Here is a 25,679-nt window from a genome sequence, read left to right as displayed (position 1 = left end):
TAGAGAGCTAGATCCGGAAGTAGTAGTTACTACATGAAAAGAATGTAGGTCTTATTATAACATTATAAATGAAATTTACAAATCTCTATTTACGAGCTGTACTCAATGGCTTAATAATGAGCTATAAAGAACAAATGAGAAACAATTACTTTCAGAAATTATAAAAGGATATGTACAATGGATCATTGCACGAAAGAATGACACTTTTAATTGACAGTTCACTTTACCACGGACAATCAAGTAAATATGAAATAATTTGAAAGACATTGAGTTACTTCGCATTGAGATTAACTTTACAATTCGTATTGGTGTTGGTATATAGATATAACACACAAAGGTCTTCTATTTAGTGGTTGGAGTACTATCCAATTTGATAAAGTAATTAATAGAGTATGTTGGGTGACACATCAATCATTAGAGTTTGTAATGGTTGGTTTAGTTAAGTATCACCATGTTGCTTCCGTAGAGAAACAATTTTTTAAAGAGTTAGATGGTTTGAAATGCATGTTCTATCTTTGAGCTCCTTAATAGCATCAAAGATTGTATAAATATGTGCTTTTCGTAAAGTACTTTTTGAGGTTTGAGCATTCTTTAGTAAAAAAGAACAATACACCAATTATTCAAGTGTTAACGAATCATTGTTGAAGTCAATGCATTCTTTATGCATCAACGATCACGAGTATGATGCTATGATCACGATCAAAGGCTTTTGCGTGTGTCGTACAATCAAATGCATCTGTGTCAAAGAAGATCAGGTAATATACATCTTCTTATTAGACTATGTGACTAAAGAGACACTACAACAAAAAAGAAGGTAATATTAGTTATCTGTACTAATGATCAATGACGCTATTGAAAGCTTTTTGTCATTCTATAGTGGATGAACACCTTGATTTTAGAAAGTGAACAAATATAGATACCATAGAGATAGTTATTGTCAAAAAGTCAGAGGAAGAAGAAATTGAAGAATCATTGGATGCAAGTGCTAATGCCATTTTAAAAAGTCTATATGGAACATGTCAAGTTAATCATCCATGCTATTACATCATTGATGCGTACATTATTATATTTATCATTTTATCTTATGTTTTTCATTTCAAATCCATCCATGTTGTTCAAAAGATTGATATTTAGTTTGTTCTTTTTCTCAATTTATTTGAAAAATGTCAACTTGTGAGTTTGAATCTTTCACCATAAGTGTATTGAAGCAAATAGCACTCTAAATGTATATGGTCATAAGATATATTATATAATACTTTGAAGTTAAGTGAAAATAAAATGTTTATTATAATCTATTTATAAGGAGTTTGATAAAGCTAGGGGTTTGGTTAGAACATTCTATGATTTGAGGATCAGACAGTCTTTTGTATACAGGTCCGCTTATGGCCTTAGTGCCATAGAATCCCTCAAAAGCATTTGTACTATCCTACAACCTTAAAGTCATAAGGTGATGACATAAAATCCCTAGAAAGACAAAGGAGTATTTGGGATACACTGCGACCTTAGAATCATAGAGTTCAAATCGCTTGGCTCTATTTATAAGGAGTTTGATAAAGCTAGGGTTTGGTTAGAACATTCTATGATTTGAGGATCATACAGTTTTTTGTATACATGTCTCCTTATGGTCTTAGTGTCATAGAATCCCTCAAAAGCATTTGTACTATCCTACAACCTTAAAGTCATAAGGTGATGACCTTAAAATCATAGAGTGCAAATCGCGTGGCTCTCTATGGAGACACTTTATAATATATCACACAAGACCCTATGGTGGTTATTCCAGCTCACTTAAAAAATGTTTGAGTCTCAAAAAAATTGTCATTTGACCTAACTATTTTGTTAAAGATCATAGAGTCATAGTGTGTTGATTTTTAGAGCAAAGTCACGGAAGAAGATATGCGAGAAGATTGCCTTGAAATCATAGGGGTCATATATAAGAGAGACATAGATTTCCTAGCTTGTGATTAAAATTTTAATATTTTTGTAAGAATAAAATGCGATAAAAAGGCCATAAAAGGTTTTTGATTATAAAATTATATAATGAGAGTGTGAATAACTAATTTATAATCATCTTAAATTATATTTTAAGTTGATCGTAAATTTTTTTATTATGAATTGATCGTGTACGCATTTCAAATAATTATCTTTGTATTGTAAATAGTTAGATTAAATGTATATTCAACTTTTGTTAGACATATCAAATACTTGACTAAACAATGAACATAAAGTATCAAAGTGTATACGGTTTATAAAGCATTTATTTGTTTGTTTATCTGAAGATCTAATTTTTTAATTGCAATACGATTTTATTTAAAAGATAGAAAGTGTGAGTATACAGAACTATAGTTTTTAGCTTATTTTACAACAATTAGAATATTGTATCAAGATTTATTACAAAACAATGATTGTATAATATATGAAAATTGTTTAAGGTTGTAAATTGGATTGTATATTTAGTGATTAAATCCAAAACGAGCAAATATATCAAAGTTTAAAGTTTATACTTATTAATGAACTATGTGGATGTGTTTGCACTTCTAAAAAGCTTCTTTTTTAATTTTGTGATCTTGATTAGTTTTTTGATCGATGTTTTTCTTATCATATTAAAAATATGTCACCCTTTCAATTATTTTAAAACTTTTAACATCCAATACTTTTTAATATGTTTAGTCAACCAAATTTACATAAGTGGTTATTAAGAATATTGAGAAACATAAATATATTATTTAATTTAGTAATATATAAAATAATTTTTTGTGATCATGTGATTTTGAATTAAAAAAAAGAAAGAAATTGAAGACTTGATAATCTATCTGTTGTTTAAAACGAACATTTTCAAAGCTATTTTTGATTCTCTTTTCAAAGGTTTTCTTTGTACTTTAAAAACTATTGTTAGTATTATTTGTACCTTTTCTTTTTCATAAGTATATTGATTATTGTTCAATTCCAAATTTCTTTTACAATATATACTTGCTATGGTTTTGAGATCATAAGGATAGTATAGTTTATCTATTCATGTAATATAAAAGATGTGTATTAATAGTATCACATGTTTTTAGCTTATTTGGATGTTTCGTATGATGGTCCAATGATACTTCAGAAGCAAAGATAAATATAATCTATGTAACATTACATTTATTATATTCAAAGCATATCATATTATGGTCATAAAATCATACAATGTGTATCCTATTGCCATTGGCCATAGAGTTTCAATATAGATCGCCTACAAATATAGAGCCTTGATTACTCTTTGCTTGTAGTACATTAGAATGTTAACTGACATGTGTTACCCTATGGCCGTAAGTCCATAGGGTTGTCGAACTATGATAAATGTTATTATGAACTCTTATGGCCTTTCGTCTTTAGAATTTTAATATATCAATACATAAAAATAAGGCTAGAATACCTTAGGTTCGAAACAAAACATCTTACGGTCATAAAAATCATATTGAGAGTACTCTATGGTTCCACAAGCAAAGGGTGTCAACATGGATGGTCTAGAAGGATAGCTAGTCTACTATTATCTTTAGGACCATTTGATGCTTTTCATATGTATTATGTTATTTTATTAATGGGCAGCTTGTCCACCCTATAGTCTTAGGGCAATAAGCGTCTCACAAACATAGAAGGCACTCTTTACATAGGATCAACAGAATGCTGAGTAAATAGGCAAAATAGCCGTTTCACTAAATTATATGATTTAGTCGAAATGTTATAGATTAATTCTTTTCATAAATAAAGTACTCCATAAACGCGATGTCGCCTTAGTGCCATATAGTGGTACATACTAAAACCACCCTATGTCTATTGGGCCATAGAGTGATACATGCAAAAAGTACCCTACAATGTTCAGGTTATAGAGTTCTCTCTTTTTTATACTTACAAAAGTTATCTTCCAATCCTGAGGTTTTATAGTACTTCATATATGTCCTATGACCTTATGCCATAGGGTGACACATTCAAGAAATACCATACTACAATTCCAAGATTATAGAGTTCTCTCTATATTATATATACACAAAACCCTATCTCTATGGTCCTAAAGACAAAGATAAATATATTTTAAGCTCTTATAGATTTTTAAAGATATCAACAAAGAGCCATAGGATGAAATATAATTTTCTTAAAGAAACTTAGTATCTACACCTCTGCTTTAGAAAATCTTATGACCTTTGGTCCATATGGTGCAAATATAGATGAGTATCTTATAGGTCTAACGCTATAAAGTTTTTTTAATTTTATATCTATACAAAATCTTATCCATATAGCTCTAAGACCATGAAAAGGTGTATTCTAAGCTCTTGCGAAGTCTTCAAGACACATAGAGAGTACCTATGTAGTTTTCTTCGAAAACCTATGATCAATGGCATGCGTCCCAAAAAAAAAGGGTATCAACGTAAAATCTCTCCAAGAGCATTTAGGCCATTCAATGACACTTATATGGGCACCATGGCAGTCCTATGGTCTTAGGGCCATAAGATCTCTCAACCTATGGTGCTTGAGCTTATACATTGACACCCTTTGGTCCTAGTGCCATATTCAAATCTTCCTTTTGATCAGAGGGCAACCTAAGGCTCTTGAGTCCTATGTGTGTTGATCCATAGGATCTCTCATTATTGGACTGCAATCTATGGTCTTTGAGCTTATGAATTGACACTGTATAGCCCTAGGGCTATATGATCTCTCATTAGCTGTTCGTCCTCATGACGATGAAAAAGATGCGACATCTAGCAATAGTGGAATGAAGTCGGGACAAGAAAATTCTAACAGTTGATCGAGAAAAAGTGAGACCTTTAAATAGTATGAAACCTTTATCACCCTTAAAATGTATTGAAGCAAATATTCTTGCTCAAACATTGGGATACAAGGAGTCTGTTATCAAAGTAGATGATACCAATAATTATATAAAACAGTTAAAGATTCAGTATAATCTCAAATAGATCTCCATTGAGGAGATGATCGAGTAGATTTTTGTAATATTATGGAATCTGCAAAAGCTCTTTATGTATTTTTTAAAGTTCTTATGAAAATTTATCTTCCAATTTGATATGTAACTTTTAACTTTGTCAATCCAAATGCTTCATTTTAGTTTATTGATAGATTGAAATGTTTTTTGTTTTTCAGTTTGTATCCATTGTACCATCAAGGACAATATAGATGGTCATAAGGTCATATGTTATGAGCTTAGGAAATTCGCACTTTATAGTATCAACACCCCATGAACCTAACGCAATAGATTGACTTATGTTCTTCTACGAGATACTTACTGATTGTGCCTAAGAATAAGTGTCCTAAGATCCTAAGGTTTTTAACAAGACACTTAAGATCCCTATATAGATAGCTTCAATAAAAAGCATGGGCCTTTTATGACAAATAACATTCTTTTTGACATTATTAAAGTGCTTTTATGTTATTTAGAAATGACACCTTATGGCCTTTGGATCATAGAGATCCATTTGTTCTCTGGCCACACTGTAATAAAGTGAGGCCATATGAAGCCAAACTATTGACACTATATGATTCTATATATGGCCACACTAGTTTATTCACAAAAAACTCTATGATCTTAAGCCCAAAGATTGTTATATTAACTTCTACAAGGCTTTTATTAATTGTAGTAATAGAAAGCGATGTAATTTACACCTATGGCATTAGCACCCTATGACCATAAGGCCATAAGTTGACACATATTATTCCAAAAAGCACTTACCTTGTGTGGCTTGGAATTAGAACCCTTTAGCCTTAATATCAAGGGAGGCTATCTCTAAGTTATATAATGAAAAGCACAAGCCTCTTAATTGCAAGCTAGAAAGAAAGGCATAACTCTCTTAGGTCATACTTAGGCCCCATCTATTGATAGAGGTAAAGGAGAATCTTAGCCTTTCAAGGAATATAAAAATATTTGAGAATCTTACAAAGCATTTATGTCATTTCGAGTCACAGAACTTTATGCTCCTAGGTCCATAGGAAGACAACATATGCACAGAATATGGTATCATAACGTTATGAGCTTGAGACTATAAGCAAAAAGGTGCTCTAATGAGAACTCACTAGAGGGTATCCTACGACCTTATAGATAAGTCTTCTGTAATTGATCTTTTGATGTCATTCCTCGACGTGTTTTGAACAAAGTTTTACTATTATAATAGAAGAGTTTCTTCTCATATCACATCAAGTATCTCATTCAAAGTGGAACAATGATTTGATTAGCTACCAACTTCTTTCAAACAAAAGAAAAAATTTCAATGAGAAAATAACTTGAAAAAATCGTTAAATTTTCTATTGATGAAGTAAATTCTATGTGAGGAGACATCTCTCACTTAAGCAACATTAATATAATTGTTTGATGCTCACATCATTTTATTCTTAGTACTTGTTTTATTTGAGGTGATGAAAACTATCAAAATGATATTGACAAAATGAAGTATAGTATTTTGAAGATACTATACTTCTTGCACTTAGCACTTTGTTGTACATGAAATAAAGACTAGAAATTTTATAAAATGAGTTGTTAGAGATCTTTGTCCACAACCATACAAATTTGGTGTAATGAATTCATAGACGTCTTATTAGTCATATCAATGGAGATTTTAAACATCTCCTTTTTTGCGACATTACCTCTACAAGTTTTAAAGCGTGTATTGAAGTTTTGAGAGACCATATCTAGAAGCTTTGTTGAAGTTTTAAAGCATGTATTGATGAAAATGTGGCATGTTAATATAGATTCTTTAGCACAAGCATATATTCTTTGATACTAAATGACACAATAGGTGCCATAGATAACAAGTTATGGTCTTAGGACCGTAGGATATTCAGGTGTTGTACATACTATAGTGTAGTTGATACTTGATAATGTTTTAAAATTGGGACTAGCTATTTTTTGTACTTGAGATTAAGGTGACCAATTTTATGATAAGAGTCGTTGGTACTCTTTGTGTCTAGTTATTATATTTCTGGTTGGAATAATTAATATATGTATTGCTTAGTAAAATCCATCTTTATGAGCTTTGATATTTTTTTAAAAAGAGTTTCTTTGATACAAATCCTTTCGCAAAAATCTATATCAAAAGTCTTCTTATGAAAATTAAATAGAAAAGTCAAATTTGGATGCTAGAATCATGACGTCTTATCGTGTGGATACGAGTACATACTACTTAATTTAATTGACCTAAAAATATATACATACAAGGGTACTCTAATCTTTATATACTTTTAACCTAGTGTGAGTGCATCCATGATATTTGAAACCAAAACATATAAGGAGTTGAAACTCAATCTACGGGAATAATGGGATTCAACGAGTCTCTTGAATATACTCATGTTTTGAAGACTAAGGCTATGGGGTCAGTAGGACCACAATTCGGACATAGACTTCCAAAAAACAATGCCAAAGCATATATCTAAAGAGGATTTCACGTGGATTTTCTCTAAGACAAAAAGAGAAAGCAAGAGACGTCTTTGCAAGAGATCCCAAATTTGTCAGATTGGTGATTGAACCATGACAATTGAGACCATCTCAAGTGGCCAAAGGCGTTAAGACAAAGTACAATGGGTCGGGAGATCCATATGCACATGTGTCACTATTTAAACAAGTGTTAAGGTTTAAACAAGTATGTGCTTTTCATACACAATATGAGTGGTTCGGCTTAACCTTGGAAGGGATAGGTTGGCTAGTTATGTCTTTGCCTTTTCTAGTGACGTCCACAAGCTGTTGCAAGGTTACAAGAAGCAAGAGTACTTGAAGTGGAGGGGAAAAAAGGAAAAACATGATGTTGGATCAAGCAGCCACAATTGATCTTTGTATTATTCCCCATTTTCTACCTTGTCTCTCACTAGTGGAAAGCCATTGTAAAGGCCTTTCATTTGAAGATGGTCTACTATATGCATCTTTTCTTTTTTGTATACTCCTTTGTACATCTGTAGCAATATCAAAAATTTCTAATAAATTTTTGGCTTCTTGTTATCTTGTTTTATGCCACATTTGTCTATACAACCACCAAAATACTTCAAGTAAGCTATTAGCTTTTTGAGATTCTCCGCCATGTCTAGTGTGTCTGATAAACTTGGTTCTTTCTTGGTAGTCGGACTTCTCCATACCTTGAGTTGACCAGATTTACAAGCTTCCATATTTCTTTATAGACTTGGTTCTTTCTTGGTAGTCGGACTTCTCCATACCTTGAGTTGACCAGATTTACAAGCTTCCATGTTTCTTTATAGACCAAGGAGTGTGATTGTAGATAATATGCTGCGCAAAAAAGAGAATTCCTTTATCTACTTATGCAAGTGTTGAACCAAGGAGTGTAATATGCTACACAAAAAAGAGAATTACTTTAGCCACTTATGGAAGTGTTGAAGAAAATTGGAAGAATCACAATTCATAATTACTACCTAGTTTTTCATGGAATCATAAGAAGATCCTAGCCTTCATCCCACTAATAGAAGCTCTCTTAGGAACATTATTTCCACCAGATGACCTCTTTTATTAATGGGGTGAAGGCCCTAGCTTGCATTCCAGTGATAGAACTTGTTTTTCTAGGAATATTATTTCCACCACATGACCTCTTGGGGTCTAAATCAATCACTACATTCCCCTATGAAGTCCAATACATTTTATGGCAATGTCCCCCTCCCCCCGTAGTATTAAGAGCTATATTCATGAGGGTTATTAATACCCTGTCAGGTTTTCTATCCTTTACAACTTCACTTTCATTTAATTTGATCACAAGAATGGCTTTCCCATTCATCTCAATATGCTGAAGATCAAATAATTTTATCATTTCCCTCTGCAAAGTTCTCAAATGGGAGAACAGATTGTTGAAAGACTTTAGCTTGAGGTCTTTCTTCCTAGTAGGATATATGTCATTGATGTGGAAAGTCTAAGGTTTCTTTGTGAACAATTTGATTAAACTAAGGACACGAGGTAAACAAAAACTTATAAAGACTAAACTAAGGAATTGAGGTAAACACAAACTTACTGTGGCTAAACTAAGGAACCTGCGGTAAATAAAAACTTACAAAGACTATAGCACCCAAAGATATCGAATTAAAAAACAAAAAAAACCAATTTGCAAAATAAATCAGTTTTACCTCATTGCTTTGATTATTCTGTTGTAGCCTTCACCTCTTTGCTTGAGACTCTCAATATTATATAACTTCCTTTGTCTTTGTCTAAGCCCAAGCTATGTCTTCTTTCTTCTAGCTATATTCAACAATAACTGTAGCTTCTTCACCTTCTCCTTTTTTTCTCGAAGTTGATGATAGAATCCTTGAATTGTTGTAGCAAATTGTTCTCCATCTTAAAAATGTTCCCTTTTTGCTACAAAGTTCTGTATACATCCTAATAGCCCTTTCATACCATCTTCTACAAATCTCATCAATGAAGAGCAATTGAAAATTAGTGGGCTGCATTTGGTGATGGGGTCTATGGGATACAATCTACCATCCATCCATAGGTCAATGTGCTTGTTTCCCTCTGATCACATTGCCTCAGTTGTAGGAGGAGGAGTTTCACAAAGCCTATTTAACATGGAGATGATAGATACTTCTCTTAGCAGGATTCATGTCAAAGTTTGCATATGAAAAAGATGATGGGTTAGATATGGTGCAAAGAAAGATGTAGAGAAAGGAGAGGAGCAGGGGAAATTTGAAATTTAAACCAAAAGAGAAAATAGGTGCTTTGGGAGGGAGATTTTTTGGGAAAGGTCCACATTTCAAAGAGATTTAACACTAGAATGGTAACATGACACTTTTATGTCCTTGGACACTTTTGTGTCCTGTTCAGTGACCATTTTGCTTGAATTATTTGAAGACTATGAAAATGAATTTCTAGGTGCTATATATCCACAAAGTTGCCTTATGAGCTGAAAAAAATCTAGCATTTTTTCTGGAGTATCGATCTCATCATTAACCTTACTCTTGCACAACATTTTTGAACCTAAACTGTGTGAAAAAACGGGTCCTGTTTTTGGGTTTTTTTCAATTTTTGGGAACTATATCAATCTAAACTTCATGTTTGTGAGGTTTAGATGGCTAGAGGTTAGGCCTTCATAGTTCTCAACATGTTTTGATGCTTGTAGGGAGAGCTAAGTGTTAAAATTGAAAGTTATGACCAATTTACAAGAATTGCATAATCCTGTTTTTTGGCCAAAATTAGCACTTTTATGATTTTTTTTGGTGGCTTTCTTGATATCCAAATTCAATTTTGATTGTGTAAGTGTAATGTATAACATAAAGCTAATCTTCCTTGAGTTTTGGGGGACCTAATATGCTGTATAGCATAGTATATGATGATGGTTGAGTTTTTTGATTGCTGAGGAATACGATACATTTTAGAGTAGCAAGTATAACTTTCTCAATATTGCTAGTTTCTTAGGCCAATTGTGTGTATTTTGTAGGTAGTAACCATATCTAATCATAGACTACAAACTTGGCTAGATATTGAGTAGTTTCTATGGGTTTCTAGAGGTCATAATGCTAAACCCAGTTTTTTCATGTTTGCTGTATTTAGCACTTTATCATTGCCCCCAAGGTTCCAATTATAAGAGATCCATTATTCTTTTGATATGCTCCATGGCTCCTTTTGAATCCAAAGGCCCAAAGGGAACTAAGAAAACATGTATATAGTATCTGTATTGAGCGTGACTATAGAAACTTTGATAATAGGTCCGCAGAATGGAAAAAATGCAACTTTTTGTACCTATTTTTTTTGCCCAAAAAAAATTAGTGAGGTAAAAGCAACCATACGTTTTGGTCACCAACCCATTGAAGTTAACGGGGCATTTTATCTCAGGTCCTACAAAAATATCCACTCTTATTTATATGCAATCAACCGTAAGAAATTCTGTTTTGGGCAAAATGCATTGGTCCATCAACTTTGGAGGCTTGTAGTGACCAAGGGATGAGAAAAGTTACAAGTTTCTCATTTTTTCCATATGTAGTAGTTATTGAACTATAAGCTCATGAAAGGATTTTTCAAAATGAGTGGATCTACTATGGTTTTGAAATTTTTTCGCAAAACCCCGAAAGGACACTTTTATGTCTTGTTAGGTTACCATTCTAGTTCTAAAAATGACCCTACATGTGGGGCCCTGAAAGTGACATCCCATGCACCTAGTCGAGAGGTAGAGTTTTCTCTCCAATTTTGTCTTTTTGAATTTCTTGTTCAGATTTTTAAAAATGAAAAGCATTTTCTCTTTCTACCATTTCTTATAGTGCAAAAAGAGACCTCAAACTTCCCCTAATGTTTGTCATAAAAGGACACGAAGATAAAGTGTGCGAATGTAAGAAAGCTTTGTATGGGTTAAAGCAATCTCCTCGTGCCTGGTATAAGAAAGCTGATACTCATTTAGTTAAACGAGACTTTCGTAATAGTTCAATAGAAAGCACTTTGTATGTAAAGCGTGAGGGTGATGTATTTCTCATTGTTGTATGATATCTGGATGATTTGCTGATCACTGGCTCAAATGACACATATTGCTAAATTTAAGGCTGATTTGAATGCTACTTTCAAGATGAAAGATCTAGGGTTGTTGCATCATTACTTGGGTGTATAGTTAAGGAGTGTGATGGTGGTATTGCATTGTGTCAAACAAGTTACATAGAGACATTGCTATGTAAGTTCAGACTTGAGGATTGCAAACCTATTGCTGCTCCCATGGAAACAGGTTTGAAATTGAGTTTTATGATGTTGGTGATCTTGCTGATGTCACTCTTCACCAGAATTTTGTTGGATTCCTTATTTATGTATATAACACCAGGCCATGTATTTAGTTTGCAGTCTCATAGGTCAACAGATTTATGCATAGCCCAATGTCTAAGCATTGACAGATTGTCAAGAGAAATTTTCTCTACTTGAGTGACATCTTGCATCTTGGGTTGTTTTCTCCCAAGGTGGGATCATTGGTGCCAAATTTACATGTTTTTTTGGACTCAAACTGGGTCGGGTGTTTTGACATGTGAGTGTGCACAATTGGTTTTTGTTTCTATTACCATATACATGTAGTAGTGATGTGTGTGAACACACTTACGACCGTCGGGGGATTTTTTCCTTCACTAGGAGGTTCTTTCCCCCGTGCATCGTATATACACCCATCACTCTAGGGCTATCTTATCTTTCCATTGCACACTAAGTAATATACTCTCTGTTGTGTGCCTTGAGCTTCCTTCGTCTTCTCCAAGCTGAGTGTGTTTTCCTACAACCGTAATTTCAACGATTGGTATCAGAGCAAGTTGCGTCCTCCCAGGCTTAGTCGCCAGCAGCTCCGGCATACACCTGCTCACTTTCTCCGATTTTTGTGCTAAAAGCAAAGGTTACATGTTGTATCATCCGCAAACAAAGCATATCTTGGTCTCACAGGATGTTGTGTTTGTGGAAGATTCTGTTCAGTCCTTGCTGTAATGACTAGGGATAGTAATGTAAGCTCTCATGATATTTATGTCAATTTGTTGCCTCTTTTCAATGGTGGAAGTTTGAATGTGAATTCCAATGAGGCAAATGTTCAGCCTATGGGGTTTCTGAAGATTGATGCAGATTATTGATGCAGATGTACATGATGTACTTGATGACGAAAGGGCTGAGTTTGAGTAGGTTAGAGGTGTGCCAAAATGGCTGGTGCATACTTTGCGTGACAACAAATTGGATATACCTTTGTCTAGTCGTACTCGTTCAGGTTCTTGCCATGCATCTTATGCATTAGATTGTTATGCTTTGGCTGTGTCTAGCTTATGTGATGTTGAGGAACCTCTGTCTTTTGATGAAGCACATAATTCAGAAAATTTGATGGTGGCTACCATGCAATCTGAATATGATGCACTTATAGAAAATGACACATGGACTTTATGTAATTTGACTCCTGGAAAAAAGACCATTGGTACGAAGTGGGTTTACAAGTTGAAACGCAAGTCAGATGGTGCAAAGGGTTATGCATAGCCAAAAGGCATAGATTATGAAGAGACCTTTGCTCCCACTTGTCGTATGACTACTGTGCATTGGCAACTCATTTTGGTTGGGATGTACATCAAGCAGGCATTGTTACTTATTGCTTGGATGGTGACATATTTGAGGAAGTTTGTGTAACGTAGCCTTGTGGTTTTGTCAAGAAAGGACAAGAGGATAAAGTGTGCAGATGTAAGAAAGATTTGTATGGGTTGAAGAAAATTTTCATGCTTGGTATGAAGCTGATACTCTTTGGTCAAACACAGATTTCATAATAACAGTCCACAAAAAACACATTGTATGTAAAGCGTGAGGGTGATGTACTTCTCATTGTCTTCTCTATGTGGATGATTTACTGATCACTGGACCAAACGAGACATACTGTTCAATTTAAATCTGATTTGAATGCTACTTTCAAGATGAAAGATTTGGGGATGTTGCATCATTACTTGGATATATCGTTTAAGCAGTGTGATGGTGGTATTGCCTTGTGTCAGACAAGTTACATAGAGACATTGCTATGTAAGATGTACTTGAGGATTGCAAACCTATTGCCACTCCCATTAAAATAGGTTTTAAATTGAGTCTTCATTGACTTTTCATGATGCTGGTGATCCTGACGATGTCATTATTTACAAAATTGCTGTTGGTTGCCTTATTTATGTATGCAACATGAGGCCATATATTTAGTTTGCAGTCTACATGTCAGCAGGTTCATGCATAGCCCAGGGTCTAAGCATTGGTAGACTGTGAAGAGGTTTTTTTGCTACTTGAGTGGCACTTCTCATCTTGGCTTGTTTTATCCCAAGGGGGGATCATTGCGGCCAAATTTACATGCTTTTTCGAACTCAAATTAGGCTAGTTGTTTTGACACGCGAGTGTCCACGAGTGATTTTTGTTTCATGCTCGTCAATTCATGCATATCATGGTTGAGAAAGAAGCAACCTACTATGGCACTTCTACTTGTGAGGTTGAGTACAGGGAAGTCTTCACAACTACGGTTGAGTGTGTAAGGTAGTGATGTGTGTGAATACACTTGGGACGGCCGAGGCATTCTTTTCCTCACTAGGAGTTTTTTTCCCTCGTGCATTGTATATACACCCATCATTCTAGGGATAACTTATCTTTCCATAGCACAATAAATAATACTACTCTCTATTGTGTGCCTTGAGCTTCTTCATCTTTTTCAGGCTGTGTGTGTTTCCCTACAATCCTAATTCCAACAGATTTATTTTTTGAGTTGTAATCCTTTCATAATATCTGTAAAAGTCCATGTGAGCCTGACCACTGGCCATCTAAAAAGCTCTAAGTATTAAAGATAATAACCTTCATATGTAAGGAATGCTCATCTTTTGGAGAACGAAGAGAGATGTGTACGTACGATCAAGCAACCAATCAGCTCAGATTTGTAATCAAATTTTCTCATGATAAGATAATCCAATTTTGATTTTGAAACTTGTATTGTGTTCCTCTTCTCTTGCTCTGTTATTCAAGTGTAAGCATTTCAAATTCTGTCGTGGATTGCGATTTTGTATCTGCGAGCCTAATCTTTAGATTTGAGTGCTTATGTTATGAACGCGTCTAGAGCTAGAGGACACGCTCACAATGTACAAGAACTTGGGACTTGATTATAAGCTTAATCTTGATTACAAGACGTAATCTTTTATTAAGAGAACTTGATACAAGACTTGGATTACATATCGCGAGCACAAGACAAAGCTTGATTGCAAGGACAAGACTTGAATATAAGACAGGAACTAGAAGCAGGCTTTCCTCATAGGAGCCTCACAACTGGTGTTGGCAAGACTGAGGGGCTTGTAGCCCAAAACCACTATTTATACTAGTTCTTGAGGAGGTTACTTGAGGAGATTGGAACTTTCTAGGTTCTTCTTCAGGAGGTTAGAATCTTCTAGAACCCTCTTAATCGTTCTAGCTACTTCTAGTTCTTCTTGATACTTTTAGAACCTTCTAGAATCTTTTGGATCCTTCTAGATTCTTCTAGAGCCTTCTAGTGGCAATGCAGACAATGACATAGGCGATGATGTACGTGATGACATAAGTGATGATGTGGGCGATGATATATGCAATGACATAATCGATGATGGTATCCATCTTTTAAAACCTTCTAGAACTTTTCTCAATCGTCTAGAATTATCCACACCATTCTTCTAGAAGGCTCTAGAAACTTCTGGAATCTTCTAGTGCTTTTTTGTAGGAGACTCGAGAAGACTGACTCTCAAGCATCCATGACATTACCCCCTCCTCTAGCGACGAGTTCCAGGAGGAGTAGTGGTGTTCCTTGACTTGGGCTTCCATGGATGTTGTTGATGGAACTCCTGGTCTTTGAGAGGTGCATGCCAGCGATTGCGTGCTGGTTTCGAGGTTCGTTCACTGACATCTTATCCTTTCCAATGTACCAAAGTACTGTAACCTGCCATGAAAAACTCAAGAATCTAGGACTTTCTCAACCTCATATTCATCATGTCCTTGAATATCAACCGGAGGAGGTGGTTCTAGGCCTCTTCCTGGGATGTTAGATGTGTGACAAGGTTCTAGGACTGAGACATGAAAGACCAGACGAATTTTCATGGACGAGGGCAAGTGTTGTTGATAGGTGATTGGATTGACTGAACATATAATCTTAAATGGGCCAAGCCTTTGATAATCTAGCTTTTGACAGGGACGAGATGAATGAAGATTACGCCGAAGGAGCCACACTTTATCCGCCTCTTTGTATTTTGGATGCTGCATGCGATGTAGATCTTCACTTTCCTTAGACTTGGATTGAGCTTCTTTGATATGAATTGTAAGTTCTTTGTGAATTGCAGACAATTTTTGTGCAAGATTAACAACAGATGGATTCTTTACTTGATGGTGCGTGTGGATATCCTTTTTGGGATGTTGACCATAATTAGCAAATAATGGAGTGTGACGGGTGGAGGCACGAAAGCTGTTATTGTAGGAGAATCTGCTAGTGGTAGGAGCTCGACCCAATTATCCTAGTGATGATTGATTGTACAACGGGGATATTGTTCCAAAACATGATTCACTCTCTCTGTTTGACTATCATTTTGTGGGTGATTGGATCAGGAGAGGTTGATTTGTACTCCGAGTAGCTTTAGTAAGCTTTTCTAGAAGCTAGAGATGAATTATGGGCCTCGATTGGAAGCTACATCATCCGGTAATCTGTGATAACGATAGATATGCTGTAGAAAGGTTTTGGCCATACCTACTTTGGTGATGGTTTTGGTGGTTGGAATGAAGTGTGCCATCTTTGTAAACCGATCCACGACCACTAAAATGGAGTCAAATCCTTGTGACAAGGGTAGCTGAACAATGAAATCCATGGAGATGGATGACCATGGCTTGCTTGGAATGGGCAAGGGATGGAGTAACCCATGAGGACGATGACGAGGGGCCTTTGATCTATTGCAAGTGTCACAAGTACCTACATACTCCTTGACAAGCTTCCACCTTTGAGGCCACCAAAAGTCATGGGATAGAATCTCAAGTGTCTTATTAACCCTAAAATGCCCTGCTGATGGAAGGTCATGCCTCTACTGAAGTACCTCCAAGCGTGTTGGTCCTGGTGGAATATAGAGAAGACCCTTATAGTAAATTAGTCCATCAATTTCTTGAAAGTCCTCATTAACACCTTGTCCTTGTAGCTATTGTCTAATATTCTGGCAAGTGGGTCCTCGTCAATTTGCTTCTTCACCTTAGAAAGAAAAGTAGAATCTTTAGGAGCTTGGATTATGGTGGCATTAAGCTTAAGTTACCTAGGTCTCAAAATCACCGACTATTGTTGATCAAATGCCGTGTCGCCTTCTTTAGGTGCAAAATAGAATCTTCTTGATAAGGCATCTGGCTTACCTTGTTGATGGCTAGGCCTATAAGGGATAATGAAATTAAACCTTGATAGGATACCACTCCACCTGGCTTCGCAACGATTTTGTATAGACAATGAGCTTATGAGGAGCTCCTTCAAGTAGGTGACACCAGGTTTCATAAGAGTCAATGATTGCTAAGAGCTCTTTGTTATGGATTCCACAATCGATTTCTACAGCTAAGAACTTGTGGGAATGAAAAACCACTAGATGTACTCGACCATCCTCCGTACTTCGGATAGAATAACGCCAAGGGAAAAATTTGAAGCGTCTATTTCTCGGATGAAAGGCTTTGTAGGATTTGCATGAATTAGAATGGGTGCGGTCGTGAAAGCTTTCTTGAGAGTTTAAAAAGGTTTCACGGCCTCTAAGTCCCAAACAGACTTATTATGGAACGTCAACCTTGTGAGCGCTGTAACCACCTTGGAGTACCCCTGGATAAAGATACGATACAAATTTGCAAATCCTAGGGAGCATTGAACATCTTTTATGGAAGTGGGTGTCTCCTAATCAAGGATGGTTTAAACCTTCTTTCAATCCATGGACATTCCCTTTTCAGAGATAACATAACCAAGAAATTTCACCTTAGATTGATGAAAAGAATACTTCTCCAACTTTGCATCATATAACCGTGATGCACAAAGCTTTTCAAACACTATCTGTACATGATGCTCATGTTCTTCTTGATCCTTGAAAATATCAAAATATCATCCAAGTATATTACCACAAATTAATCCAAATACTCCCGAATATGTCGTTCATTAAATATTAAAAAATTGCTGGGACATGTGAGACCAAATGGCATGACGATATATTCAAAGTGGCCATACCTTGTGCAAAAGGATGTTTTCAATTCATCACCTTCTTTTATTCTGACTAGGTTGTAAGCACCACGAAGGTCTATTTTTGTGAATATTCTTACCTTGCCAAGGCGCTTAAGAAGCTCTGGGATCAAGGGAAGGGGATAGCGATTCTGGTCGGTGATCTTGTTCATGCCCCTATAATCCACGCACATCCGGAGAGATCCGTCCTTCTTTTTTACAAGAGTATTGTAGCCCTTGTTGGGAACTTTGAATGCTGCATGAACCCCTTAACAAGATTCTTATCAATATTTTTTCATTATTCTGCCAATTAATCTTGAGATAGCTTGTATAGTGGGCCAAACGAGGGTTGGGTTCCCTCCTGAAGCTCTGTAGCACAATCATAGGGTCGATGCTCTGGTAAGAGGTCTACATTCTTCTTCTTAAAACATCATTGTAATCTTGATATTGACGTGACAATGTCTCCATGCTTTTTTCTATTGACGTGTCGGTCGGTATTGCGAATATCAGGAAAGTTGGATGCTTTTTGGGCGGACACATGAAGACCTTGGCTCCAAGATATATAGGCTATTTTGACTTCCCTTCTTCTTTTGGACTTGCCGTGGTTCAATTCTTTGAGCGCTGCAATCCATGTTAGGATTATGTAGTTCAAGCCACGATAGCCCAATAACAATTGGACTACTTGGGCTTTGTATGATATTGAATGCTATTATTGGAACATGCTTCTTCAATGTTACTTCTGTGGGGCGAGTTTCATACATGATATCCCTGAAGCAAGGGGATGACCATCAATGACTTCTACAGTTGCTGGAGTAGACTTCTTCACAAGTGATATGCCTTGTTCTTTCGCATATTCTCTCTCCATGAAGCACGCCGTTGCGCCTGAATCTAGTAATGCTTCACAATCCATGTGCCTACCCGACATATGGATCTTGATTGGTAGAATAGAACTTGAACTGAATCTATTAATGCTTCACAATCCATGTGCCTACCCGACATATGGATCTTAACTGGTAGAATAAAACTTGAAGTGGAATCAACGGGATGAAAGAGACCTTCTTTTGCCTGTCTTTTGTCCAACCATTTGGTCTCTATTGAGGTTGGAGATTCATGTTTTTCGAACACGTTGAGGCCGTTGCACCATGAACCTTCATCATTGTCGTGCTTGGACACCATTGAACAATGTCTCTCTGCTCTCCGCAATACATACATAAGCCATTAATGCGTCACCTTTGCTTCTCCTAAACTGAGAGAGGTTAAAACCGTGATGAATCAATTTGCATGGGCTCAATTCTTGATTCATGGCCCTATTGAGGTGTGTAGCCTTCATGTGTCACTTTTGTTTTAGACCGCAATGGTGCCCTAAGACACCTTTCCTGTCATCTCTCAAATAGTCGGTTATCACATTCTATTGCTTGAGAGATGAACTCGCTTAGTGTGTGAACCTTTGACATGGTCAATAAAAGATGTTTTACGTCATCCTTTAACTCCTACCAAAATTGGCTAATAAAATATTCTTCATGCCAAGTTAAATCAGAAGTGAGTTGTCGAAATTCGGATCCATAGACAAATGCAGGTCTTGACTTTTGGCGGAGATTTCTATGTTTGGTTTCAGCAACCCTTGTTCTATCAGTATCCCCACAGGTTGCAAAGAACTCCCGCAAAAGAGCTTCAAAGTCATGGAGAAGAGGAAATTCTTTTTTAAGTAAGGGAGCAAGAGAGAACCGTACCCGAGAGGAGAGTTCCAATAAGGCCTACTTGAGAGGCATATTCATCTGGATAACGCTCTCGTTGCATTCAAATGAAGAGAAGCACTTGTTGGAGAAAACCTCTAAACTTTGATCTAGTCCCATCAAATTTTCCAGGCAAGTTGACCTTCAGCTCCTTCTTATGTTGTTGAGAATCGTTGGATCTTGCAGCTTGTGCTTGATGTGTGCTTGTATCTTGAAGCTCTTGAATTCGACGTCGAAGATCTTGCAATGCCAGTCGCAAGATTAGGGGTTGCTCTGCTTGATGTTGAGCGTTACTGTCACGAAGTTATTGCAACTGAGCTTGGATGCTTTGCAATGCGTTGATGACATCTTCCATCGTCGGCTCCATGATGGCTTGACAAGATTAAGAGATGGAAGTCTTGCCAAACTGTTATGAGTGCATCTAGAGCTAAAAGAGAGCAAGAGGATGCACTCACAATGTATAAGAACTTGGGACTTGATTATAAGCTTAATCTGGATTACAAGACTTAATACTTTATTAAGAGAACTTGATACAAGACTTGAATTACATAACTTGAGTACAAGACAAGGCTTGATTGCAAGGAAAAGACTTGAGCATAAGACAAGAACTAGAAGAGGGCTTTCCTTATAGGAGCCTCACATCTATTGTTGGCAAGACGATTGAGGGGCTTGTAACCCAAGACCCCTATTTACTAGTGGTTGAGGAGGTTGGAACTTTCTACGTTCTTCTTGAGGAGGTTATAATCTTCTAGCACCCTCTTAATCGTTCTAACTACTTCAAGTTCTTCTTGATACTTTGAGAACCTTTTAGAATCTTTTGGATCCTTCTAGCTTCTTCTAGTGATGACACAAGCGATGACATAAGTGATGATGTGGGCGATGACATAAGCGATGATGTATGCAATGACATAAGTGATATGCAAGCCATCTAACCTTCTCACTTTTCTCAATCTTCTAGAATCTTTCACACCATTCTTCTAGGAGGCTCTAGAAACTTCTGGAAGCTTGTAGTGCTCTTGTAGGAGACTCGAGAAGATACATCTACAAGGCTCATAAGACAATTTTGTGGATATATAGCACTGAAAAATGTATTCTAAAAATCCCATTAGCAACCTAGTGTTAAATTTATCTTGTACTATCCTCTCTATACATCTTTTCACATAGTATTCTTTGGAAAGCAACACACTTCATAATGTTCAAGTATGGCCATAAAAGTTGTATTCTTTGGCCTTGGTAAATTTTTTGTCATAGGATTGAAAGCCTTGCTTGTCTTGAGCAACAAATTTGTATCTTGCTTTTAGGTTAGACACTTGTCTAAGGAAGACTTGAAATCTATGATACAAGGTACAAGGTTGACAAAAGGAGACTGTTGGTTGTCATACGGGGAACATGGTTGACAAAGGGAAACGGTTGAAATGTTCAAAACAACTAAACAAGTAATCCCTATGAAGAAGTTTCATGAAGGGAATTACTCACTTAAGGTAATCACTTACCCTAACTTTTTGAGGTTAGAAACAAATGTTTAGAAAATATCGGACCTTGTCAATTTATTTTACGAAAAGGACTTCTTGCTGTGGGTACCATCCTCCCTCTAATTGATGCTAGAAATGAGCAAAATGCGCAAACTCCATGGTCGTTTCCACAATGTTTTTCGAGGTTGCATATATATCATATCATTTCAATAATATTTATACACTGGATGGAGGTGGGGTTTTAAAAAGATGCCCATAGTGTAGTTGTAAGAAGTATAGTATAAAGGGGTATTATTAATAATCCAGCTAAGTAGTAGGGTAGGGGGGACCCAATCACATAAAATAAAAAATTATAACGAATCATCAAATAAGATAAGATGCGAGGGAATTGGGCAACGCAGGGCAGTAGGGAAACGACTGGTGGGCGTGCATGAGACGAGCACAGACCGAGGGCGGTAAGCAGGCGCGCAACAGACTTGAGGGCTTTTTTTAATTGCATGCGTTGATCTACTCAACGTCCATGCTTTTCCTTGGTTAGGGGAGACCACTTGAAATTCATTGTGTTGCTGGTAGTGGATTTGCATATGCTCGTTTCACCTTATAAGGCTGCACATGGAAGCCTCCTCAGTGGCAAGAAGTGGGGTTGGGAGGGAATCGAGACGAATCTTGAAAGGAAATGAATAAAAATAGGAGGGGAGCCACTAGAGATTTGTCATAATCTCTTTAACCCATTTGATAGAAAATCATTAATCAGCAAAATACGTTCTCATGATTGTCAGGGTAATCATGTCTTTAACCCATTTTATAGAAAATCATTAATCAGCAAGAAATATCCTCATGATTGTCGAGGATATTATTTATGATCTCTTTTAACCCATTTTCATCGATCTACAAGATATAACCTTCTTACAAATTTATGAGTGGCGGGTGCAACCATAGTTGGAAGGCAATCCATGTACACTCAAGATTTTCGTGCACCTTCCAACGGTTTTGGCATGGGACTCCATATACAAATGATAAGCTTGTGGAATAGATTATAGGGGTCAGACCATAGGCTAGACACCCCAAGTATATTATTTAGTTATTGACCACAAGCTGGAATTTGGTGTAGTTGTATGGAGGTAAAACGGCCCTGAAGGTAGGAAGGAATGTTGTTATGGAGGAGCATGAGAGGTGAATTGGGTCACAAGACTAGTAATCGAAGCGTTGTACCTTAGGCGGGCCTTAGGCATGGTAGAAAATACTGATAAAGTAGGTATGTTCAAACTAAAAACATTGACAAAGGAGATATGTTTCGAACTACCGGGAAACCTCTCTGCAAGGAAAAAAACTTCAAAGAAAAAAAGGAATGGATATGCACAATTCCATCAGTTGATGGAGATGTCACCAATGAAACATAAGGTTAAAACCAATTGGCACCTTGTTGGGACGTATTCAACAGGCCAAAACACCATAATCACTATAGAGTTCACTAGTAGCAAAAGAACATAAGTGGAGTGTCAGTTGTAGAAAGCACACTTTGCCGAAACTTTTTACATGAAACAATAACTGTACAATTGGTCCGTACATCGATCACAAATCCACGCCAACACCATGTAAGTAGGAAAAATGTACACACCCTCCTCTTTACAACCAATCCCCCTTCCCTTCTCATTAAGTTTTACACGTTGGCCTTTGAGTGAAGTAGTTAACCTTGGAGCTTTAGATCAAAGTGGTACACACCTGGTATTATAAGTTGGATGTGAGTGCATCTGATATTGGAATAACAGAAACCAATTGACAAAAAGTAGTATAAACTTCCAATTACCATGGCCCTTGCCAACTCGTCGTAATTGAGACACGTACTCTGCAACCTTTTTGATGAGGTTCACCTGACAATAGAGAATTCAATAAGCAAGGTCTTAACCGAGCAACAGACGCTATGCAAATGCACTTCCTAAACTCCATAACAACACATACTTGATCAGGAAGCAATGTTCCATCGACAAAATCCTGCATCTGTGGATCTCTCTCATGCTCGGCTGTCTGTCGACACAAGCATGATGGCTGATAATTTTAGCATGAATATGACAGGAAATCAAATGTGCTGCATTTTACGACGGATGAGACTCTAGTCTCCTTAACGGACCGCACCTTGGAAAGGTAGAGGAGTTTCTCATATGCCAGTTTCTGCAATGAGAGCGCTAGCTCCATAGCTGTATGCATATTCAAAGTTTAATACTACAAAAGCCCCCTGAAATTTGTCAGGATTACGAATAACTACCTTACCATACAAGGCATCTCCTTTCTCAGAGTTACCAAACTCCATCTCCGGAGCCACAATAGATTGCAGCTTCACACGTCCACCTCGGATATTCTGAGCACAAAAATGAAGGAAGAGGAGGTGAACCATGATAGTATACCATCTTTCTCTCTCTCTCTCTCTCTCTCTCTCTCACACACACACACACACACACACACACACACACACACACACACACACACACACACACACACACACACACACACGCACACACACACACACACACACACACACACACAGCCAGTAGTGATGGTAGCAACACCATACTTGAAAATCAATCAGTCTTTGTGCATCATCCTTTTCCTTGTCATTCCCTTCCTTAAAGTACCTGCCGAGAAGATTCACGAACCATTAGCAACATGACAAGGATCACCGACAAAATTACGGAGTATGCGTACTGCATACATACTTGGCAAGACCGAGGAGGGCCACGTTATCTCGGTTGAAGTAGGCTGAGAGTGCACGATAGACATAGGAGACATTGTACTCCACGCTACGAGCATCCCACCACCAATTAGTACAGAGCTAGTCTAAAATACAGAGAACATAACTTGTCACATGAAGACCTAACACGAGCAAGGCATGCGGCTTATAGAAGGCTCATGCTCATTCAACCGTCACCAACTTAGAGGAAAAACTCATGAAAGCATCGATCAAGAACACTGAAATTCCAAGCGAAATTTGCACAAATCTTGCATTGGGTTTCTTCATTGCATTTGGGTTGGCACAGTTGCAAACTCGCTCATCAGTGCCTCACACAATGCACCCTTCAAAGGGTTTGCACGTGAGGGGAAATTTAACTGCAGCGTCTTGAAAAGCAGGAGCTGGCAGACGTAAAACTGATGCCATAGCACTCATCACGTAGCAGTTGCTGGCATCTCTACTTTCTCTCACCTACTTGATAGAGTGTTCGAGTGATTTCAGCTTTCTCAAACGTTGTGTTGCAGAAGACGAGGCTGGTGGCTACCTCCTTGTAAATCAAACTGAAGCTTTTCGGTTCTCAAGTGCGTATCTTTTCAGGAAAGGACACAAAGTCTCTGGATTATGACTATGTGTCTACATACCAACAATCTCCTCGTCGTCGGCACTCTTTTCATGCACGCGCTCGTGTGTGTGTGTGTGTGTGTGTGTGTGTGAGAGAGAGAGAGAGAGAGAGAGAGAGAGAGAGAGAGAGGTTACTTGATCATTTCGTTTATGGCAGCCTCACATGGAGCAGAGTAATAATGACGTGCCAACGAGTCGCAGTGTGACGCGGAAGAGATGTGGGTGATGTTACTCTGCACCTCTGAGAAAGGATCGAATATGACACCATTTATTGACTGCCCCTGCTGTACAAGTTCTGCCCCACTCTGCTGCTTCTTTGCAAAGACCTGCACCTGCATAGGAGTCCCTCTGCAGCATTTGTCTGCGTGCCGAGCATTTGAAGGGTAAGAGAAAACCAGGCTAGGGTTTCCTGCGCAGCGAAGAACCAACATGGTGTCGTTGGTGGCTCCTCCTGTGTGTGTGTGAGAGAGAGAGAGAGAGAGAGAGAAGGGGCGCGGAGAGCAATGTGCGTGGTAACTAGCTTCTCTTTTGTTTGCTTGAAAAGAACAGGGCGGAGCCGCGGTGCGTGCAAACCTGCAGCCAAGTGTCATTAAAAATGGACACTTTGCTTCCAGCCGCCACGTTAGATTGCAGTTCCCATCATCCAAGTTCCATGTCCAGTTCGCAAAAATATATATCAAAAAACGCTTTGTTAGGGTTTGCCAGCTCGTTGCTGGAGGGGAGGGGACCGAGGCACGGAGAGGCCTCTCCTACATGCAGGGGTGCTCCCACGAGGAGGAGCTCTGGCTAGACAACTCCTTTCCCTGTGCAACGCCCTTTATTTTTGCACCTAAGGCGCCTCGGGGGCCTCCTACCTTGCGTAGGGAACTTCTGTTTCTCACTCGCTTGGTGGGAGCTGAAGGGCTTCACACGGAGGGTGGGAATGGGTATTGTGGATAGCATGCAAAGCCTACAAAGTTTGGGGGCTTTCACTCCCTCATGTCTTCCTATCGCTTTCGGTGCGGCATGCTAGCTGGTATGCAGGGTTTGCAAGTACATGGAGATGGTTATTGGTCCGCCTCATCAACATTGGCTTGCCTATTTGACAATCTTGCTATTGGGGCGGCATGTCCCAATGGTGGCTCATGTTTTTTCTTCTATTGCAAGCCTGAAAGTTTGGAGACGATCGTGCAGAGGTGATGTTGCAGAGGTCGGATGCATTCCGAATACGGAGAAGATGTGAAGTTTGGTGCTGGCTAGTGATCTTGTCTAGCTCTTTTTGGAATGTGTGGAGTTCGAACAAGGGAGTGATTGTGACATGTGTCCTCTTTTGGTGGCATTCGGATGCCTAGTCTGCTAATGATGGAGGTAATGCCTCCCCTCAGGCTATCTATCTTTCCATTGCACACTAAGTAACACACTCTCTATTGTGTGCCTTAAGCTTCCTTTGTCTTCTCCAAGCTGTGTGTATTTCTCTGCAACCCTAATTTCAACAATTGGTATCAAA

General features: G+C 37.6%; 1 protein-coding gene across 1 annotated transcript; it reads right to left on the bottom strand.

Annotated features, from left to right (window-relative positions):
* Window positions 1–22,322: 22,322 nt before the first annotated feature.
* On the bottom strand, window positions 22,323–24,805 carry LOC147426766 (ferritin-3, chloroplastic-like). The gene is made up of 8 exons (XM_086498140.1): window positions 24,329–24,805; window positions 23,559–23,642; window positions 23,417–23,477; window positions 23,116–23,203; window positions 22,981–23,042; window positions 22,807–22,872; window positions 22,655–22,718; window positions 22,323–22,569 (listed from the first exon to the last, which is right to left on the bottom strand). Exons 1-8 carry the CDS (start codon window positions 24,781–24,783, stop codon window positions 22,535–22,537), a joined length of 915 nt encoding a protein of 304 aa, XP_086354266.1. The 5' UTR covers window positions 24,784–24,805; the 3' UTR covers window positions 22,323–22,534.
* Window positions 24,806–25,679: the final 874 nt, after the last annotated feature.

Source organism: Adiantum capillus-veneris, chromosome 24 (assembly GCF_014529385.1).
Source record: "Adiantum capillus-veneris isolate H3 chromosome 24, ASM1452938v2, whole genome shotgun sequence".
In the NCBI taxonomy this organism is placed as follows: domain Eukaryota; kingdom Viridiplantae; phylum Streptophyta; class Polypodiopsida; order Polypodiales; family Pteridaceae; genus Adiantum; species Adiantum capillus-veneris.
The sequence above is the reverse complement of the archived record's forward strand: the minus strand, read 5'-3'. Positions and strand labels throughout refer to the sequence as shown.

Bases quoted from the DNA above. Each gene is read 5' to 3' on its own strand.
- LOC147426766 (XM_086498140.1), bottom strand. From the start codon at position 24,783: ATGACACTTGGCTGCAGGTTTGCACGCACCGCGGCTCCGCCCTGTTCT. The intron at 23,643-24,328 runs GTAACCTCTCTC...GGATGCTCGTAG, and splicing joins GCCATAAACGAAATGATCAA to CGTGGAGTACAATGTCTCCT. The intron at 23,043-23,115 runs GTAAGGTAGTTA...ATATGCATACAG, and splicing joins GAAAGGAGATGCCTTGTATG to CTATGGAGCTAGCGCTCTCA.